General features: G+C 31.6%; 1 protein-coding gene across 2 annotated transcripts; it reads right to left on the reverse strand.

The window, feature by feature from the left end:
• Positions 1–495: 495 nt before the first annotated feature.
• LOC130657553 (uncharacterized) lies at positions 496–22,153 on the reverse strand. Of its 2 annotated transcripts, none has more exons than XM_057460536.1 (31): positions 21,997–22,153; positions 21,579–21,711; positions 17,039–17,108; positions 16,839–16,964; positions 16,280–16,429; positions 15,792–15,856; positions 15,557–15,678; positions 15,272–15,341; positions 15,126–15,198; positions 14,985–15,052; positions 13,562–13,662; positions 13,342–13,476; positions 13,055–13,152; positions 12,856–12,933; positions 12,646–12,780; positions 12,360–12,479; positions 11,967–12,018; positions 10,931–11,190; positions 9,109–9,260; positions 7,231–7,974; positions 5,102–6,793; positions 4,251–4,484; positions 3,760–3,791; positions 3,607–3,677; positions 3,459–3,535; positions 3,196–3,258; positions 2,630–2,726; positions 2,258–2,300; positions 1,730–1,887; positions 1,494–1,571; positions 496–1,154 (listed from the first exon to the last, which is right to left on the reverse strand). In XM_057460536.1, the coding sequence occupies exons 2-31, from the start codon at positions 21,623–21,625 to the stop codon at positions 1,053–1,055; spliced, it is 5,313 nt and encodes a 1,770-aa protein (XP_057316519.1). In that variant the 5' UTR covers positions 21,626–21,711; positions 21,997–22,153; the 3' UTR covers positions 496–1,052. The 2 variants fall into 2 exon arrangements, with proteins under 2 accessions (XP_057316519.1, XP_057316520.1); XM_057460537.1 differs by having other exon boundaries at positions 21,579–21,704; positions 21,997–22,113.
• Between the last annotated feature and the right edge of the window lie 387 nt (positions 22,154–22,540).

Genomic DNA, 22,540 nt, shown 5'->3' on the forward strand with positions numbered 1-22,540 from the left:
TCAGTGCTAACGACAACTTAAATTTCAGGATTTCTTGATTTTTTAGCACGGATACTGCTTGTTTTTGTTAGAAGTAAGGTATAACAAGTTTGCAAAAATTGGACAAAAGAAAACTTAGAAAGCGTTGAGAAACATTTTGTGAAGTACTATGTACTTGTTAAATGTAGAAATATAACATTGATAGAAAATTTATTTTGTGAGGAGTTCTCGTTCCACAGCATATTGTTTTAGGTCCACTCGCAGTTTAATTCAAAAAAAATTCTCTGATGGGATGTTAGAGATTTTTTTACGATTCTGACAAAAAACGACCATTAAGAAACAAAGAGTAGTTGAAGATCGAAACTATTTAATTCATCGGAATTCACGATGTTGAATTTCGCATAGAGACGCACCACACATTCAAATAAGAACAAAATGTTTCGGTTGAGAAAGCGAGGCAAAATTGATACTCTGCCCTTGTGCGTGGGAGCTGCTACTAAAAAAAACACAATGAACTCAGATGTTATCTACTCTATAATTTTCTCCGCCGTACAAAACATAAATAAATTTTTGTCTTCTTACAGATAAAATGTTACAAATACCTACTTACACAAATATTTATATAAAAATGTTTTAAATTTTTATAAATTTTAAATCTTAAAAAAAGTACAAAATAAACAGTGCATAATTTGACTAGTTCTACTAAAAAAACATTCTATCTGGCTGATGCATATTGTCCCCTCGGTGACCCTTTATATAAACCTTTTTTTATCAACAACAAAATAAAAAAACATTTCAAACTACAACCGAATTAACCAAGTTGCCCTGTGTTGGTCGTTTAAGCTGCTTGGAAATAACAATAAAGCTATCATATAAACAGAAGTAGAAAATTATATCTGCAATGACAATACGTGTTTTAAAATAAAACTTAATATTAACTTTCTAACACACCGTGGTCACGGAGCCTTTGATAAGTCGTCGAAAGATGATTGAACTTATTTAAAAGGCTACATGGCCACGATTCACAAATTTTTAAATAAATTAAAATGAAGTCGAATTAGATTGACTTCATATCATGATAATACCAGGTAATCTCGTAAATACGATATACTGAGCGGTATCTTTTGAAGAAGCGAGTTGAGAAAATATTTTGGTAGACCTTTCCCTAAGTCAATCTATAGAGAAACAAAAACAGGGTAATACATTTCAGGTTCGCGTAATGCTAAACTTAATTAGGACGGTACACACTTCGACCCTGTCAGGCAGCATGGTCGTGGTGAGGTCAAGCTGAATCACCATATTGAAGTTAAATTTAAAAATTTCCTGTCTGCAACAATTTCATAGACGAAAACTGTGTCAAAATATATCCAGTAAACGTATACTTCTGCATGCACAATTGACAGATAAATTAAGAACAAGGTGACAAGATCAGAAATTCAAAAATAGTCAGCGGGTGTATTTTTAAAACGTATAAATGTGACCTCTACTTTTAAAAAATAAATAATATGTTATACCTTTAAAACATACCAAATCATAGACCAATCCTCCCCATTTTCAGTGTACGACTCCACTACCCAGCCACTTGGATACACCTTTAGAAACAAAAATTATTGTACTCTAAAATATTTTGGTGGTGGGGGAGAGGGGGGGAGGGTAAGCAGGTCACACGGAAAAAATCAACTTTAAAGCAAATCAAACATACAAAATACATACAAAAACAAAACAAAACAATACAAAAAAAATCACTCACATATGATCTTGTACATTTTTTGGTTTCTGGACAGTCCGGATGCTCCACTGATTTGAAGGCGGCTACGTATTTATTGTTTTCCACTCTTTCCGAATGTACACAACAACAATCTCGTGTTTGCTTCAATAAACACACCCTGCTTTCATGTTGAAAGTACACTAAAATGAAGACGGTTATACACGCTAACTGTGTAAGTAAGTAAGCAATGCCCATGAGGTAGAACACTCGTTTAAAAAGGCAGCCATAACAACAATAACGGTTTCATAAAAGGATGTGCACAGAACTAACATACATGACATTTTCACAGAAATTTTGTGGAGGAAAAAATTCCTTGGTACCTATCTAACTTTATCTTCTTAGCGTTTAACATTCGTCAATTAGAACAAATTTTCACGCGTGTTGGAATTTGCGCAATACAAATTTTGCGCAACACCATTATTTCTTCAACCTTTTTCATTCCTCCTAACACATTACAATCTTAACAAAGCAAAAATTATAAAAGATAAACAATGGAGTTGATGAACTTACCAACTTTAAGATGCTCGTTGCAATGCTCCACAACATTGAGTTTCTAATAATATAAAATCTTTAACTTAGTAGGCGTAACCAAATTTCTTTTATAATCGGTCTACATCCAACTTTGTTTAACCTGAAGGTGTGACCAAGACTACCGCTGCCTCGCTCTTTTTAAATTTCTATTAAGATTGGTCAGCATTTTATTTTTATTATTATTATTTATTTAAGGAAATCTGAGAAGAAAGTTGTTAAAAAATTCTACTTTTAGAGCAGATTTAGGAAATTTTTTTGGATGCTTTTCATCAAAATTGACAACTGATGAGTGTTGATGAGTCGTGGCAACTCTGGCACGGAGATTATAAGTATATAACAGGTCAAACTTACTTTCACCATGTTGTCGTATATGAGACGTGACAGGGGATTACGGACAGCTTGCCAAACATCTTTAGGCGCTGTCTTGATGATGCCTTGGCCTAATATACTAAAAGAAATTCATCAAAAAAGTTTAAGCTAGAAAAAATTATTATTATAATTAAATAAAAATTAAAACACATTTGACAATTACGTGACAGGTTCAGATAAAGAATTAACGAGTAAGAAGATTTGTGGTACCTGTAACAAAGTTTAAAATCCGGCGGTGCAAGAAACTGAAACTCCTGATTTCCCTGATTTTTAAACAATTTTTAGTCAAAATTTCACACTTATTTGGATCCCCCCTCCAATAATAAAAAAGTAACTACAAGCATATTACCAGAACAGACTGCGAAAAGTTAATTTGAATTCTCAAATAGCAGTTCCAGATTTTAACCTAAACTTCTTGACATTTTCCTAACATCAATGGAGCTGTCGATATTCTTTAATTTTTCCCGACATTTTGACAACATTTTGAAAATTCTTAGTAACTGCTGGCTTGTCTGACAGAGTTAACACCGTAACGTCATAAAACTTACCATAAGGTTCCTTTGTTAGAAGTCTTTTTCAAAATACGCACATTCTTTTCAGTGCCAACATATCTATATATATAACGGAAACAGATCATATAGATTAAGCCTATACAATACAACCGAATCAAAATCAAAACAAAGAAAAGCAACTCCGGTGTTTCTGCGTCAATGTTATTAAACCACATACCGCTCTGTGCAATGCACGAAAAATAACGCGCGAAAAATAACGCGCCCAAGATAACGCGCCTAAAAAACTACTTGTGTCTTACCGCCAGCCAGCACAAGTAAATGATTTATTTGTGATACTTTTATCAATAGCGTCCATAACATTCGAAGCCCAAAAAACCTAGTGTTTAAAAGATGTGTAAAATTATTATAAAATACAAAAAATGTTGATTAATCGAGACAATTTTTTACCTCTCTTAGTACTTCGGACGCAGCCTGATTTCCTTCTGTTTGGAAGAAGGTATGTCTTGCATCGCGATATTCTGAAATTTAAAAATTCCGCATAAATAAACATGAAAAAAAGAACAAAATGGCGTAAACAAATAAATAAGCAAATAAATGTACCTTGTCCAATGACGTCATATTCATCCTTGCTTCTAAGAAGTAAGAAACAAAAAATATTTATCTTAAAGTTCGTTAAGCATGTCACCTGCACTCCATCTCAAATGATACTTATAATTATCTTCAATGTTAATCTATTTAGATGGGCGTTCGAACAATCAGTTTTTGAAGGTCGTCATAGTTATCTCATATGAAAACATGTATTCTGTCTATTAAAAATGGCAGCACCCAACGTAATTTTGGACCTCCCGCATAGTAATTCATTTTGGTGACGTACAAATCCATGGATTTTTTCACAGGCTAACGACTGGTGACATATAAATAGTACACATGGTTTGGTAAACAAAATATTAAACGAAAAAAAAGATTCTCACGTAATCAAAGAGCTAATGGCACAGTTTTAGAATTTTCCTCCATGTCATTTAAACTTGTGATATTTGTATGGCGATTAAAAACTGACAGAAAAATATCCTAAAAACAAAATAAAAACTTACTTTAGCATCTCAAGATATTCTTTTCGTTCATCCAACACTTTCTTTTTTAAGTCCTGAATCATACATTCGCATTTTTCTTTCTCCGTTTGCAAAGCGTCCATTTCCTCCTCCAGTGTGACATGCAAGGACAGCGACACTCCATCGTTGATACTATATGCATCGTCACTCATCTTATCTTGTAGTTCATCTAATTTAGCCTGAATCCGCTGGTTTTCTTCGATCTTTATATACATTCTGAAAAGAATTAAAGTAAAAAGTAGCTACAGAATGCTCCGAAGTATCAAGATGAAGGCACATAATTATACGAAATCTCTCCCTAAACATTGAATGGGCGAAAAGACCACTTAAATACAATTAAACAATAACTTTCCATATTCATCGGTAACTTCGATAATCATTCAACTGAATACGGTCTAGATGATATTTTCTTCACACAAATTCTCTTGTTTGAAACCACATAAATACGTAAGAGATAGGCGAGGCAACAATTTGTTTTACCTCACTTATACTATATCATGGCCAAATGTCAACGTCAAAAAGTTACAATCAAAAATCCTAATTTTTGCGTGTTTCACGTGTATTAATTTTCGATATTCACGGTAAATTATTTTCTGCCGTATTTTCCAAGTGTCCACGTATATCAATTTCTACGAAATGAAGAAACATCAAATGGCAAAATTTCTCACGCGGTACTAACTAACTAGAGAAAAGCAACTTTTTCTAGAATGGTAGCCATCTTGCTTTAAACTCGCGGTTATTGTGAAAATTATTACTAAGGGGTCAATATTGTGACATGACATTTACTTAGATAAGCAGATAATAATAAAAAGAAACCTTTCTCATTTACTTACTCATTTTCCAGTGTTTCCAAATGTTCCTGATACGCTAAAATATACTTCGATTCGGTGGCGAACATATCCGCGAACGCGTTATCTTCTTCGCCAGTACTAACGATCGCGTGTATCGCATCGTGAATATCTTTTCGCTCTTTACTGCGCACAGCTTCAAATACGCTCTTTTGCGTTAAAAAATTGGATGCGACCTCTTGATGAATTGTAACTTGATGTCGCTTTAAATTATCTAAATCGTGTTTAATGTCTGACAAGAGTTGCTTTCTTGTCTCGTACTGCACGTGTTTGGTAACAATGCTGTTAATATACGCAGACGAATTTCCGGAATGAAAGATGAGCGAAAGAGCCTGGTCAACGGACGACAAGTCTTCGTTCTGCTGTTTACCCATTTTGTATGGATTACCTACATTGTGCTGATTCGTTTTAAGCGCGGAAAACTCCTCCTGTAGGGATTTTTCCAGCATTGTTCGGATTTTTTCTTTAGATTGTAACAGCTGCTGCTTTTGTTGCTCTAACGCTACTATATCTTCTTCTGTCTCTTCAGGACAATCACTGATATACGAGCGTGGACGCTCATACGCTCTCAATTCATGTTTAAAATCGTTCAGTTTATGTTCTTCCTCGTTACGCTGGTGCTGCAGCGCAGTTATCAAGTTTTTTTTCATGGAAATATCGTTGATGTATCGTTCTTCTTCGAGAAGTTTCGTTTCACGCAACTGCACGACAGAATTGTTTGCATCCTCAATCATAAAATGATATTTACGAAGTCGCTCATGTAACAACTCTTTTTTATCCGATCTTTTTTTCTTTAATGTTTCGATCACATTTTTCTGTCTTTCTTCAGTGATATTACATTTGGTTTCCTCTTCAACCTCGTTTTCCTCTTTAATCTCGTTTTCATTACACGAGCATTCTCCGTCACATTCATGCATTTTATATATAGTATATTTAAAATATTTCTCTTCCTCGGCTGCTACTTCCTGGTCTATTTTTCGCAAATCGTTTTCCCCCTCAAGTGAAACTAGTTTCTCTTGCTGTTTAACCTCTTCATAGAGTCTTTCTGCTTCGATAACTCGATTCTGTAAGTCAACATTAGATGTTTCCAGATCTTCCGAGAGTTGAAGCTCTAGCTTTTTTTCGTTTTCAATTCGCTTCGTGCAAGTTTCTATGAAATCTTCGGAAATCTTAACTTGTTCTCGTAGAGATTTCACTTCTTCCGTCTGTTGCATATCGAACAGTTTCATTTTTTCCAGAACCTTTCCTTCGCTTTCACGTCGAACTTTATTTTGATCTAACTCCAGCTCGATTAAAAGGTTATCATATAAGTCCATACGCTTCCAATATTCTTCGATTTTTCCTTTAAGTTTAAATTTTTTCTTTCGAAGTTCGTGCTCGCTGCCATCAATCAGCATCAAATGTTTTTGTTTAAACTCCATCAACCTGCTGATTTCGTTCTCAACAGCATTTCGCTCGCTCTCCTTCTCAACGGCAGCTGTTTTCTTAAAATCTTCCAGTTCAAGTTTAGCTTCTTCCAGTTGCATTCTCTGTTGTCGCAGCAGGTTTTCTAGATGAACTTGTTGACTTTGAAAGATTTTTTCGTTCTCAGTTGCTCTCTTTATATTTTCTTTTTCAGCCTCCACGCGTTCAATTTCAGCGTTTCGATATTTTTTGATGAGTTCTTTTAGTTGCTCCCTATTAATTAGTAAGAATTTAAAACAAAATTTACAATTTGTATAATACTAATGACACAAAAATTTAAATTTCTGGATTTAAGAAAAATGTAAATTCACTAATCGTTGCAAAGAGGTTATTATGAGTATAACTCGTGCACTATCTTATTGCACACAAATTGTGGGAACAAAGTAACGAAATTTTCTGAGAGTCGCCAAAATTTTATGGGACGAATATGTAATAAAATACTATAGTTGAGAGTTGAGAGTTGTTTTTTTACAATCTAAATAGAACAGTGATTGAAAAAAGTTAAAAAAGTCATGACGAGTTTTTAGGTGGGTGACGAATAATTTTGTCAGATGAAAATTTTGTCCGATAATGTATAACCTGAACCTTTTATAAATTCTAAGAGACATTGAAATTTAATAAAAACCTGTACTACTAAACAGATAGAATACCTTTTTTCTTTTAAAATATCAGAGGCTTCTATCGCTTCACCAGCAAGAACAGATGCAGTCACACTGCCACCATCGCTACTTTCAACGAATACATTCTCTTTGCAAGTCTTTTGAATTGAAAAATCGAACAAACTACCCGCACGAATAATATCACCAGCGAACGATTTCAATTTGCGTGGAGATATATCGCACATGCTTTGTGATCTTGAAGGAAAGTTTAATGACTGCGAACTGGGATAGGAAAAATCAAAGTAGTTTTTGGAAGATGTGTCGATGTTTTGTTGAGATTGTAACAAAAATGTACAAGCCAGATCATCGGTGGATAACGAAAGATCTGACGCAGAATTATTAGAGTTATTAAGTAAATAATTGTCATCGGTTCTCTCTGATGTCAATATATTATCGGACGACAAATAAATTTCATCAGCAGTGTCGATGATTAATCTCGGTTCCATACTTCGATCCAAATGAGATTGCTCCGGTTTCGTTAGTATGTCCGAAGTTGATGCAGATTTCAACATACGTCCAACCAACTTCGTGCCATTGTTTACAAGAGATTCATTTTCAGCTGGTTGTGAAGAATGCAATGGCGAATTGCTTTGAACGCGATTGATACCAGACATCATCGACATACTTCTGTTAGCTCTCATATTTATGTTACTATCATGAGCAAAACTTCTAGTTTTCTCTTTTTCAAGCCTTTTTATTTCCTTTTCGTTGGCAGGGACATAAAAATTTGTTTTCCTGTAAAGATAGAAATATATTTTTTATGGCATTGGAACAATTTTAATTGATATCTGCAGTAAAAAGTCAAATTACATTAAGACTACATACAAACAACCTTTTCTAAATCACTTGCGTTTTTTACCTTACTGAAGACATTTTTTATCTTACTGAAGACATTATTTACCTTACTGAAGACATTTTTTATCTTACTGAAGACATTTTTTATCTTACTGAAGACATTTTTTATCTTACTGAAGACATTTTTTATCTTACTGAAGACATTTTTTATCTTACTGAAGACATTTTTTACCTTACTGAAGACATTTTTTACCTTACTGAAGACATTTTTTATCTTACTGAAGACATTTTTTATCTTACTGAAGACATTTTTTTACCTTACTGAAGACATTTTTTTACCTTACTGAAGACATTTTTTACCTTACTGAAGACATTTTTTACCTTACTGAAGACATTTTTTATCTTACTGAAGACATTTTTTATCTTACTGAAGACATTTTTTATCTTACTGAAGACATTTTTTATCTTACTGAAGACATTTTTTATCTTACTGAAGACATTTTTTTACCTTACTGAAGACATTTTTTACCTTACTGAAGACATTTTTTACCTTACTGAAGACATTTTTTATCTTACTGAAGACATTTTTTATCTTACTGAAGACATTTTTTATCTTACTGAAGACATTTTTTATCTTACTGAAGACATTTTTTACCTTACTGAAGACATTTTTTACCTTACTGAAGACATTTTTTATCTTACCGAAGACATTTTTTACCTTACGGAAGACACTTTTTATCTTACTGAAGACACTTTTTATCTTACTGAAGACATTTTTTACCTTACGGAAGACACTTTTTATCTTACTGAAGACACTTTTTATCTTACTGAAGACATTTTTTACCTTACGGAAGACATTTTTTACCTTACTGAAGACATGTTTTACCTTACTGAAGACATTTTTTATCCTACTAAAGAAATATTTCACCTTCTGAATTTTTCACCTTAAACTGCACGAGCATCATTGCTGCTTAATGTTAAAGAAAAAAAGCTCCTATTGCGATAGCTCTAAATATAAGAATGCAAAACAAGTCAGGAGAAGAAAGTTAATTCAAACAAGTTAGAACAACAAACCTGGATTGAGCAGTATCCGAGTTATTTGAATTAATAGATAATGCTGTTGAGTTTAAAACTTGCTCTGAGGTAAGATTGGTGTCATTTAAGTCATTTTCAAAATCATCAGGACTGCTTAAACCAGAATCAAGACTTCGATAATGATTCATTACCTACAAAAGAAAAAGGATTAATTAGTTATCTGCTGTGGGATGGTATAATTGTATTTTAATCGTTAACAAATTTCATCTGATGGATTCCATAGTATCTTTGCAACTATTAACCATATTTTTTCTTGAAAATTATAAAAGGAAGGAATAAAATAGGTTGACGTAAATTGATAAGATGCTAATGTAGCACTTTTTAAAAATTTGTCTGACTTCCAGATTAACTGTTTAAAAAAATATAGGTAGGTTTTAAATGCAAGTAAGATAGCATAATAATTTACAAAACTTTATCCCTGTAAAAACATAAAGATAAACATATCCTTCACTAATGTGGAAAAACACTAAACATAAAAAATACTGAATATGAGCAAAATTACTTCATAATATTTCACTTCTCATTATATATAGTTTTTAAAAAGATCAGAGACTCATGCAAAACAAGCATAGCATTTTAACCGTTTAACAAAATTTGTCAAGCTTTTCAAGCTACAGCATGCATTAAAAAGATCGAATTATCAGGAGGTAAAACTTTTGAATAGAAAAAGCAATAAGAAATCAAGCTGAGGAGTGCATCAATAACTGTTTGTAATTATGCAGAAAATAACTCTTGCATCATGCGTGGCAAGTTATAATTTAGTAAATAAAATTTAGATTGACAAGTGAATGGAACAAACAACAACAACAATATCCGGGAAGATGATTTGACCAGCAGTTAAGCAATTAAGTTGTGTTTTTTCAAGTTCTTCTATATATCAAATTCAATTTACATCTGTAGTAATTTAAAACTTTAAGTGTCTTTTAATTTTCTGATAAGAGAAGTTTCTCACAAAACATACAGGTCCATAACATCTTGTCACTATTAGTACCGGTTTTATATATTTTTCATCACTCAACTGAAAAATGACTTGAAAGTGAATAGAAACACACAAAATATAAGATGAATATATACCTGAAGGTAATAATAATCTCTTGGATCTTGTTCAAATAATCCATAGTAATACATTATTCTACACTACATAACTATCTCACTTTCTTTCACAAATTCAAAAAAACAATTTACACATTATGTCACAGTGTTGTTTATGAACAAACATGAATGAAAACATTTTTTTCTTGTGTTTATATGTAATATGGTAATTAGAAAAATGATTAAGATTTTTCAAAAGAGTTACAAAATAATTTTGTTTTCTAATGACTATGTTTAATTAAGTTGCTTGGAAATTTAAAAACGTTGTTGCAACATACACCTTACCAACGTAAAACTTTAATCGTAATTTTTTTAGTAACAAAACATGATTTCAGAAACAAAATAAAATAATTTTTCTTTTTACATGAATCCCTTCTTAAGAATTTTGTTAAAAGACTAAGGAATCAAACGACTTATAAACATATTCTTGTACTATCACTTTTTCTTAAAGCAAATGGAAAACTATACAGATTTATTGAAAATATGACCTGGAAAACGAAAATAATTTATATTTTTGAAATAAACCCATTGTTTTATGTTTTATTTTAAGTTTAATATTTTGATGAATTTTATATGAAATTTACAAACAGGTGAACAGACTGAGAAAACAATTTAAGAAAAAATACTATGGAAGGCTATATAATTTTTCAATTTGTATTTATAATTTTAATAAGAAAATAAATTCTACGAAAAAGAAAAATTCACTCACAGCTGGTGACATTCTGCCAGAAACTGGAGAAAAATTTCCCGATCTTCTTTTCTCGCGTAATAACGCAGCTTCACAGGGGTTGTTGAAACGGAATTTCAAATAATGGCCAAATTGAATCACATCTCCTTGAGATAACTCCCAGCTACTTTCAATTGGCTTGTTATTCACAAAAGTATTACTTGAAATGGGATGTAACGTGACACATTCTTTGGTAATTTCCAAATAACAATGTTCTTGCTCAATACCAGATCCTTCCAAAGCTAAATTCCAAGATGAAAAATTGATTAGTTGTCGAACAGCGTTTGAACTTATTTCACACAGATTGTAAAGATTACAGCAAATATGTTTTATTGGGAATATTTCCCATATTGATACCCTATTCTGTTTAAAATGGTAGATGAATGACTACTTCGTACTAAGAATGCATAAATAGTAATACCCAGGATATGTAAGAAGCCTATCTGAAACTGGAATATGAACAATGGGCAAACCCAAGGAATTCTTTAAGGGCTAGTGGCTAGTACAAGCTCTAAATGTTAACTGAAGTTTCTGATTAACAAGCCTTGAGAAACCAATTGCAATGTAAAAGGTGGTTGATCAAGTCTAATTTTAATATTAAAAGGGGGGAATATGCAAAATCCAAAAACATTTAATAAGGCTGGTTTTCACATAACTCTTTTCTTCTTTAACCAACACAAAAATAATATAATTCATGCAGAGAGTATGAATTATATGATATAATATTATATGACCACAAGTTGCTCATATTACATAAGTCTTTTAAATCATTATGAAAAGTTTTACTCTGAAAAGGACTACTTTTTGAATTTAAATAATTTTTTAAATTACAAAAGTTTCTCTAGTATGGTATACCGTGAGAAATCACTGCTGTTCATTTTTGATTTTACGATCTGAACTACATCTAGATTGTTTTTTAATCACAATTAACGTTTTTTAATAATTTGCCGTACCATATCAGTTAAAGACAGTATAATTTTGGTATCACAATGTTCAGAGAAAATATATAGTACAATACCTATACCCTGTTCTTCAGATAAATCGCTACTACCTATCACAGTTTTTCCTTCCTAAAAAAAAAGAAACAAATTTTCTAAATAAGTAAGTTCTGTGAACAGAGTATATATTATTCATCGAATAGAGAGATAAACTTATTATTTGGTGTTAATAACAAAATGGGTTATTTTTTTCGAAGATAGCAAAAAAATAATTTCTTTGTTTTTTTTTTCCTTGCTTTATTTTCTGACAATACGAAATATATTAAAAATTACTAAATCTATGAATTAAATGTTATTTCAACTAAATAAATACCTTTTGATATCATTTTTAAAGTACACTGGGTTTAATAACTGGTCCAAAATTGTACACAAAGAGTTAAAATTACATACAAGTGAGATATTATGTTACTAACCTCGAGATGGTAAATCACGATATCGGTACTTAATGGGTCCACATCTAATCCTACTAAATGAGGTTTAGCTGACTTCAACACTGTCTGTTTGCCTTGACGACTCAATGACATACATTTCTCCTGAAGCGGTAAATAATTTAACAATCAATAAATTCAGGTTCACAACAATTACTTTAGTTTATTTTAACAAGTCATAGTATATTAATTGAACAGTAAACTAATACAAACTCACAATAAAAGCATAAAATTGTATTTCAAAAGCTCATAAAGTATAAATGGTGTTTACTTTAAAAATCTTTTGGGCATCATGTGTTTTTTGTAACCAGTGTTTAGTCAGCTGATCAGCTTTTTGTTCGTTTTCTTTTAGTTTTGCTTCCATTGCATTTGCACTTGCTTCCAAGATTGAATTGCTGCTATTATTCTAAATAAAAAAGTTAAGGTAAATAAATAAACAAATTAACAAATAATGTTTTTTTCTCTACTTTTTAAACCTTACCTTGGCATGACTCCCAAGCTGTTTTTGCAATTTTTCTATTTCTGCTCGTAACTCTCGGATAATCTTAACATTTGGATCCTAAAAATATTTATTCAAGATTTAGTAAAAAGTAAAAACATTGTAGATGTTTAAACTGAGCACTAACACATTATATACTAAAATAGATCTCTCGTACTAGTATATACATGCACATAAGTACCTCATTAACAACTGGTTTATTTACTATTTTTCGTGCTCTGCTAGCATATCTTAAAGTACTCAGTGTCTCTCCGTAGTGAATATCAGCTGGAGAAACAGCTAAAGAAAGTGGTGAAAAATTTGCAGGATAAACATATAAAATAAAAATAAAAAGATGAAAAAAAATTGTGAGAAATTAAAAACATTAATGTTAGAAGTGATACCAGATATTTTGTAGAAAGGCATTTACAGGTCAATTGATATTCATCAAATTTATGAAAAGATTACAGCAGACTGGCTATGACTTACTGGCTATCATGACAGTTTTTGAATTACCACCAATACTGTCTTTTAACAACCACGTCAACACTGAGTCTCGGTATGGAACAAACATCTGTCGGCGTGGAACTTTGCCACCATTTTTGTTCGCAAGCGAGTTTTCAGCTAGAGATTTTTAAACATATTTAACTACTGATATACTAAGCTTCCTGTTACATACTTGTTGAAAAGATGAAAAAGATAACTTTACCTAGTGCAGATATTATTAACCCAAGTGTAACCAGGGACTTATTTATATTGCTGCCTTCTTTCAGACGTGTTCCAGTAGCACCAGACAGGGCCACACGTTCACTAAAAGTACAAGGAAATAATTTTTAATTTCTTTACTAATACCCTATTCTGTCTGTCCATTTGTGCAGAAAGAAAAAAATTGTGTTGCGTAAACACGAAAATACGGACTATTTTCATACAGTAAGGAGGAGATTTCATTTATTTTCCTGCCTTCGGAGCATTTTGGCAGCTGCAAATATACCAATAAATCAACCAATCAACAAGTCTTAAAATTGTTAAATTGTATGTATGCCCACGTTTATTTACACTTTTAACTTCAACAAAAAAGGTAGTCTGAAATTTAGCAAGAAGATGAAAGCAACAAAGTTATGGTTATGGTCAGTGTTAGGTTTATAGGTCTCTGTTTGACCTTTTTTCATCCAATAGCTTTTTATTTTTGTAGCATCTCATTTTCTAGCCATACATAAATGTTAAACCAATTTTAAGATTTTGGCTATGAACAAAGATTTTAAGATAGCATCCTAATGTCAGATAGCTAAGATATATATAACATTATCTTTTGTGTGTTATTTTCGACAATCTGATATTTACTCACATGGAGTTGTGACTGTTGTTAGCTAGCTAACTCTAGCTAAAAATAAAAGTAGTCAAATTGTCTTTTTTATTTTAAATCCATAGCTGGCAATAAATATTGCATACTTATTCTGCTAAATATAATTGCTGAGTGATTGTTTTAAAAGGTTATCAAGCCCATACATTTTTGCAATACAGTTTTCCTGTACTTAGTGCTCAGTCAGGTGTCACGAATAATTTTTGAACTTTCACGAAAACTTATTCTCCAAAATAAAAAATGTCAGCCGATTGTTTCTGTAATGACTGGGTAACAACAGGCTGTAAACTGTTTTTATTGCAGCTAAAGATGCATGCAAGTTATATTCGAAAAATATATTACACTCGAAACACTATGTTGTGTGCACTTTACTCGATTTAACAGACACACTGCATACCTGTACCAAAGCACTCCACCTGAATGTGGTAGATTTTAAGGCACTTATTAAGCGCTCTAGTTTCTTGTGGCTTAACCTGATGTTTCGACGCCGGCTACCCCAGCTAGTCTATACTATAATACCAATATGTCTGTTGTCATGCAAAATAGTACCACAAGTAGCGAGATGCATGCAATGTGGTATAAAAAGGACAGCCGAAACAGTGGATTTTTCCACAGGCCACCAACTAATAGTTCCAATTCACGCATCTACTATTTTTTATAACTGACAAAGGTCTTGTTGAAAAGCATAGGCAAAACAGGGTTTTGAACCAACAATTTTTTGAAACACAACTATACAAAATTGAATAACAAGCAGAATAATATAAATGCTTACCTTCCAGCTAAATCAACAAGATTCACTTTGCTGATTGTTTCACTGGGAATATTTTCACAAAACTTTGCCTAAAAAAGCATAAATGATCACAATACAGAAATATTTGCATTGGTTACCAAAGCAACAAAAAATAAGTTATACCTGTGTAAGTTTCACAGTAACAATAGCATGTGAACGACTGCTGACACTGTTCATCTGAGTTGCAGCAGTCATCCTATGTAAAAATCATAATGGTTTGTAAAAAAAACATAAATTTTTCTCAAGTCTGCGAATATGCAAAATTGTACCTCATAGCGCTTCCTTCCTCCAACAAAGTTTCTATTGATGCGTAATCAGATACTGGATGTGATGTCAAATCTAAAAACAGGCACTAAATCATGTTTATATTTGTTTGTGTATTAAAAAACATGTCAACCTTGTTTTTGTTGGATCCGTTGTTACATATTAAATATGTTTTAGTTTATATACTTATTATACTTCTTTTAAGGCAGTTGATGAGAAGCATTAATTCCTCATACGTTGGTAAAATTTTCCTATAACTATATTCTGCTAATACCAACCAATAATTTTACCTTGAACAAAAGGACCCTCTTTTGGGTGCTCCCTTACTTTAAGACTAGGAATCGGTGCAGACGACTTTCTGTTTTTTCTTCTTAATAAATCTCTAACGTGTTCGTTATAGATTTCCATGTAACTAAAAAAAAGATAAACTAAAAAGTTCTGAGAAGTGCAAGCTTTTTGACATAATAATAAAATTTAAAGTACAAAACCTAAATGAAAATGATCACTTCAGCAAGGTTAAATTACCTGACTTCAACTCTAAAAGATGTGTTTTGGTCCTCCTTAGTTTTTCTTAAGTTTTTAAATAATGCCTAAAAAGAATGAATTAGGATGTAATCCACCATTTTCCATAGCTTTTAAATGGCTATTTTGCAATTGGAATATATACTGAATTTCCTAATTTGTTAGACTAATGGTCCGTTTTTCCAATTCACAGAAACTGGGCAAACTCTGAAGTGAATGCGAACATGTTAGCAAAAATTCTTCATTCACATCAAAAATTTTTGCTAATGCCTTCCTCCATATAAGTTGGATGCAGCCTGAACTTACAAAAATTTGCTCTCATTTTCTCTTTCAACTTAATTGACATATATGTGTGGCAGTGTGCATTTTATGACAGCAAAAATTGCTAACATAAAAAAGTTTTAGAAAGTTAAAGCTAATTCCTCAAGGATACAAAAAGGAATTTCATCTAATTGTTACTAAAAGTAAAATTCTTTATCAGAAATACATACCTGGCAAATTCTTGGGATCAAACCTTGATTATCCTCGTTACCTATCATTGTAAATGTTTTACCCGAACCCGTTTGTCCATATGCAAACACACAAGCATTGTAACCATCCAAGGCTGATTTAACAACTTTGACACCAAATTCATTAAAAATCTAAAAAAATATTATAATGGATTGCAATCAACAATCAACATATTTCAGTCAACATTAAAAGACTTTGCATCAACAGAGTTCCAAGTCATGTTGCAGCTAGTGATTTTAGGAGGATTTTAGCTGTTTATAGGAGCTTTTTTCAATTAGCAGGGAACAGTTTAACTCAGAGTCACAAGAATAAAGGATGTCAAAGGAATTAAAGAAAGAAGACAAGTTGAATTTTATTTCCACTAAAGCTGATGCAGAACATAAATATTTTGGACTTATATTACAAAAAAACACTCACTATAAAAATTGAGCTCGAAAAATGGATGTTCCATAAAAAATTGGGAGATTTTTTTTCAAAAAATCAGGAAATTTCAGCATTTTTTAGGAGGCATAAGGGTTATCAATTACTATCAAAATATACCTGTGCTTGATCAGCAAAATGGTCGTCATCTTTGTTAACTGACCAAAAAGAGCGGTCAAACAAGAATTGCTTTTGAGAAAAGCTTCGACGAGGCCACACTTTCTCCTTGTCATGCTCTTCATTCTCCTAAATGAAGAAATACACTTAAACAAAACAAAAATACCTTTTTAAATATCAAATATATGCATTTAAATTTTTACCTTGACATAGTTTAAATATGTCTTGACCTTCTCCATTTTGAGAACAATGGAAACATCTAGGTCCAGCTCCCTAAAACAATAAAAAAGAAACGAGTTGTGCATAATAATAAACTATTTAAAAAACAATAAAAATCTGGCTGTATAATTATCATGTTGGGTAATAAGAAGCTGAAGAAGATATTTTATAATTTTGTTACCATGACTTTTTATTATTAGTACATTTTTGAAAATAGAAAAATGTTTTAGTGTTCAACCTTTAAAATGGTCAGGGATCTGTGTCGCTAAGTTTTTATTTTAACTACTTATGGACACGAGGGAAAATATTTTCCTCTGTTAGCAGGAAAATAATTCAGCATGATACTATTTTTACTTTCTGTTCATATGACATGACTGTAAAATTCTTTTGAGTGAGAAAGTACTATGTGAAAAAGCTGTTTTATCCTGACTATTGTTCATATTGGTAAATGAATTACCATGAATTGCATATGGGGATCTCAATTGTGTGCATGTGGAGATCTCAATTGTGTGCATCCAAGATCTCTCTAGGTTCGGGCCTGGTCATATAAGGTGCATGATCACGCACCCACGCCTCTGCATACGCCTACCTCAACCTAGGTGCGCGATGAACAGCGCGCCTTTCAAAATTAGATGCGTTATATCAAATTTTATAAAAACATCCATTCGCACAACGAGACTTTCTTGCATAGACTTAAACAAACGTATTTTCATTACTTTGTACATTGCACAAAGCTTAAACTATTTTGGGGGACGTCCACAGAGCAAGCTCTCAATGACGGTAAATCATCATGGTCAAGCATAAACAAGTTACCCCGGGTAATAGCAACCCAATTTTCGTTACTTGTTATTAATGCCATTAAACTTAGTTTGTATCTGCTTGTAGTTAAAAAATTAAATTTTAGCGAAAAAATTAAACAAATATATAAAAGGGAAATTAAGAAAGTTCTCGTTATAAAGAAATAAAAAATGCATGTTTATAAAATTAGGCCAACCAAGAAAGTTGTTTATCTGTTTTGTGAAAGTGATATCAAAACTTTATTTATCATTCTGGGAATGATTCAGACAACGATGCATATTAAGTGTTACTTGATTATAGGTGTAACTTGATTTTATGTAACAAAAAATCTGTTCTAAAAAAAGTTTTAAGCATTGTGTTAAAACAATCGTTTTCTTTGAATGATTTTATTTAATTTAAGCCTGGAACCGAGGTTCTTTCTTCCGTATTAATAACATTCACTTTGCTTTCCACGTGTATTTTTACAAATGGTAAATTTTAAGCAATTAATCACAAGGATTTGTATTTATTATTCTAAGCATCTAGAAGAATAATAATATAATAATACAAAACAAAAAGAAAAAAAACAGTCACAGATACTTAATTAAATGCCCCAATTTTTCAGATTTTATTCATTCTTATTAATTTAATATAGTGCAACAGTAAGCAGTGTTTTATCTCAGTCTGAAAAAGTGCTGACATATTTTGGTTTATTTTGGAAATAATTTGCATACTATACACAAAATTATTACTGGGATTAGCACCATTTGGCACTTTCATGTTATATAACACCTTAAAGAAAATTGTAATATTGTTTAGATTTACCATCACTAAATATAAATAAAATTCCAGGCTTGAAATTACGAATGGAAAATTTAGAGTTAATTAGTTGACGTATTAATTTTCTAGACACTTGGTCATATTTAGTGAAACAATATTTATTGTATTTATTCATCATTCATTTGCTTTTATTATTTAAGCTAGTAAAAATAAAACAAACATTAGAAGTATGTATAATCAATTTCCTTGAATTTGCTTAAATATTCATCAAGGTTTCTTTTAATTTTTAAAAAACTGACAATATTTAATATGCAAGAATTTTATTTGGTACATTTTGATAAATTCCTAAATTTCACCAATGTTTCTCCCTACAAAGATATTGTGCACATTTGCAAACTATATGATAACGGTAACAATGAGTGCAGATATTTTTTTAGCAAAGTAATAAAACATTCACAAAATACATATATTTCCTTTATTGATTTGACCTCCTGAGCATGTTCGAAAACCCAGCACAAATTACAATTTGCTTATATGTTTTAAAGATTAATATTAACCTGACCCTAGAGGTTGTACAACCTATTGTTAGAATACACTTATAAACTTTTGCACTTATAAATTTTTATTTGTGCACCTTGTTTTAGATTGTATACGGAAGATAGGTATCTGTTAATCTGTTGCATCCACCTAAAATTATCATGTGATTAAAATAATAAAGAAATACAACTGATATAATAATTAAACATATCCTTGTTATCTTATTTCTTATTATATTATAACTTATACTTTCCTTCTATTAAAAGACTGCATTAAGAACAAACAATACCAACTAATCCTGGAAACGAACAATCAATCATATTAAAAGAAAAAAAATAATTAAAGGCTTTTCTAATTGTCATGGACACAAATGACGTCATTATGCATTGTATAGTATTTTATTGTCTATAAATTTAATGTTTAGGTTTGATGGTAAAACAATTTATCATTAATTTAAAAATTTTTAAAGATAAACATTGGTTTATGGTTTAAAAATAAAACCTATGCCTTACATTTGAAATTTAAAAATATTGGAAAACATATGCATTCAAACTTAGGTAAACATGTCTATATAAATAAAAAAATGTTAAGAAAAATGTTAGCCTGTTTTCCAGTCAGCAAAGTACACTTGACATTAGCGTATCACGAAAGTTTGAGGGTAATGTATTCAAATTGTAGGCTGCCAATGAACTTTCAATACTGGGGTGATTTTTACCTGTCCTACAAAAGTTGCTGACTAGATGGGTCACACAACCAGTCATACAACAGGTCAATTAATCTAATGAAAAGTCTATTGGTTGCAAGTCAGGGTACTTACATATGGACATACACCAGGAGTTAAAAGCACATCCCAATACCCAAGCTAATGCAAATAAGTTTGAATATTACGACAGCAATTTCATTTCTCATTTAAATGTATGGATAAGTTCTATTTTATATATATACATATGCATACCTTATTCAGTAGAGGAGGGCTCTATGTGATTACTTCAGTACTATCAGTCAATAAAACTGTTGTCTCTATTGTGTAGATCTTAAAACTCCCCCAAAAGCAATAATTACATTACCTGTTGCTGCCATTATCGAACAAAAGCAATATATTTTGCAACATATTTTGTTTATTTGTGACGTCACACTGCGTACATAGCTCAACAAAATTTGTAAGAAGATGAATGAACATTCACTCCAATCGTTATATTTTTAGAGTAATTGTGTTGAGTCACTATAGAATTCATACGCTCACAAAACAAAAGAATTTAAAGAGGAATTTAAAAAAATACCCATGCACAAACAAATATATTAGAAGGTTCAGGTGATAAAGACGAGTTAAATTCCTGTAGAACAATAAATTTACAGTGACGCTGTATTGTTCCAGAATAAGACAACTTGCTCAGTTCATTGTTAGTTAAATTGCTATAAAAAATAAGTTCCAAGAATAACATGTGAAAAAAGGTACAGAAATAATACTACATACAAAATACAAATATTTTAAGGCTATCCAGATTTATTTGAGAAATCAAACACTTCATTGTGCATAAATAATACAAACATAACACATGAAAAGATTCATAATAAATGCAAGTACACGTAATACTCTATTTTTTTCGTCCAAGCAATTAACTCTTGTCAACAACAATGAAAGTAATACCCTAATACCCTGGTAAAATTAATCTCAGAAAATCACTTCGCTCATTCAGAATGTTTATATTCTTGCAAAATTATATCACACAAATTAGTTATTTACAGAACAGAAAACCCTAATTGACACCAAGAGAACCAAGTGTTGCAAAAATAAAAGAATTACAGTTCATATTCACACAATAACAACTTTCACCAACTCCTTTAAAACTTTTTAATGACGTGGTTATGCTGTTTGTTCCGAGACGGGTGGGTTGACCCACCCTTAAGAAATCGGTCCCTAGTGGTTCCTGTTTACTCGTACCCGACAGCGTCCGTTATTTGCACCTGTTTCCAAGTTATTTGGTCCCAAATTTGAAGTGTAATGCAATAGCTTTTCCCCCATAAATCCACTATTGACGTCTTTCTGTTTTTCTAAGAATACGTTCAATAAATTGTTTCACTTTTTAATGTTAGAATCAATAGGAATATCATTTATTGTTAGATACTTATCTGATAAAGTTAAGAAATATCCCTTTTCAAGTCGTAATCAGTAGTGAGTTACTTGTAATTTTTCTTATTCAAATAAACACTAAAATGGGTGACTAATTTTGAAAATCATACTGTCGAACATGGCTGATTTTTTGGAATGAGTTTCTGTTGACATTAACTAGATTTACCCAGGATATTTTGTTTTAATATGGGGTGCTTATTTATAAAATGGAAGTTAAATGAGTTGAACACAGTATTCAGTTAAGTCCAATCCAGAGGAAAGTCAAATCAGAACATTATTTTATATAATGTATTTTATACCTTTGACTGAGCGGTCGTGCACGAACCAAAACATTTACCGTGGCCATGTTAGCAGGACATACAAAATTCCACTACTTTCTGGACTCTTTAATAATAACCATTATTATCATCCTTGTATGTCATCATCTAAAAACTGATAAAGTTAGTTATTATTTTTAATAAATCTTCTCTGGCTATTTTTAGAAGTTTTTTTAAGCGTCCCAGTTTATTTGTTTATTATCACATATAAATGAGATAATAAATAAACCTAGCTTTATATAATACCCATGTGCTCGACACAAAATCATAACAAAAACAAATAAAATGTTCTTACAATGCATAGCTTTAGTAGTGGCTAGCTAGATCTGCTAAAACATTTTGTAAGAATCAATATTTAAAATTCAACATGGTAATAGATTGTGTAATATTACTGTAGTACCTTTACATACATATCTTTTTACCACAACACATTATAACTTGTTGCTTGGTGCCCAGCATCCTGCTATGATAGGGTCAAAAGTTGCACCAAGATCATCTTGATTACTCTGTTTATTTTTCTCGCTAACAACTTCGTACTTGCTGTGAGTAGGTTAGGTAGTTTAAAATTGCCATGGAAAGCTGGTGACGAATAACATCCGTTCTGGGAATTTAAAGCGGCAAAGGTCGTTCGGCAAAGTTCAACAATATAATTTGAATCTGTCATTCTCTATCTCCCCTTGACTCCCAGCCCCGAACCCCTTTAGTTTTAAACATCGTTTTCTTATCTAAACTTCTATTTTATACTTTTACTTTAATATCCTTAAAAAGCAAATTGTAAAATTTAATACTACCTTTATTTCCAAAGTTGTGGAAAGTGTGAAAGAGAGTGGGAATTAAAAAACAACGGGTGGAGGACAATACCGGCTTCACAATGCGAGGTCCTGATCTTGGAAAACCGGCTTTAAAAAACAGACAAAAGAACCCCTGGCCAGCATAGTTAAATC

This window comes from Hydractinia symbiolongicarpus, chromosome 9 (assembly GCF_029227915.1).
Source record: "Hydractinia symbiolongicarpus strain clone_291-10 chromosome 9, HSymV2.1, whole genome shotgun sequence".
NCBI classification, from domain to species: domain Eukaryota; kingdom Metazoa; phylum Cnidaria; class Hydrozoa; order Anthoathecata; family Hydractiniidae; genus Hydractinia; species Hydractinia symbiolongicarpus.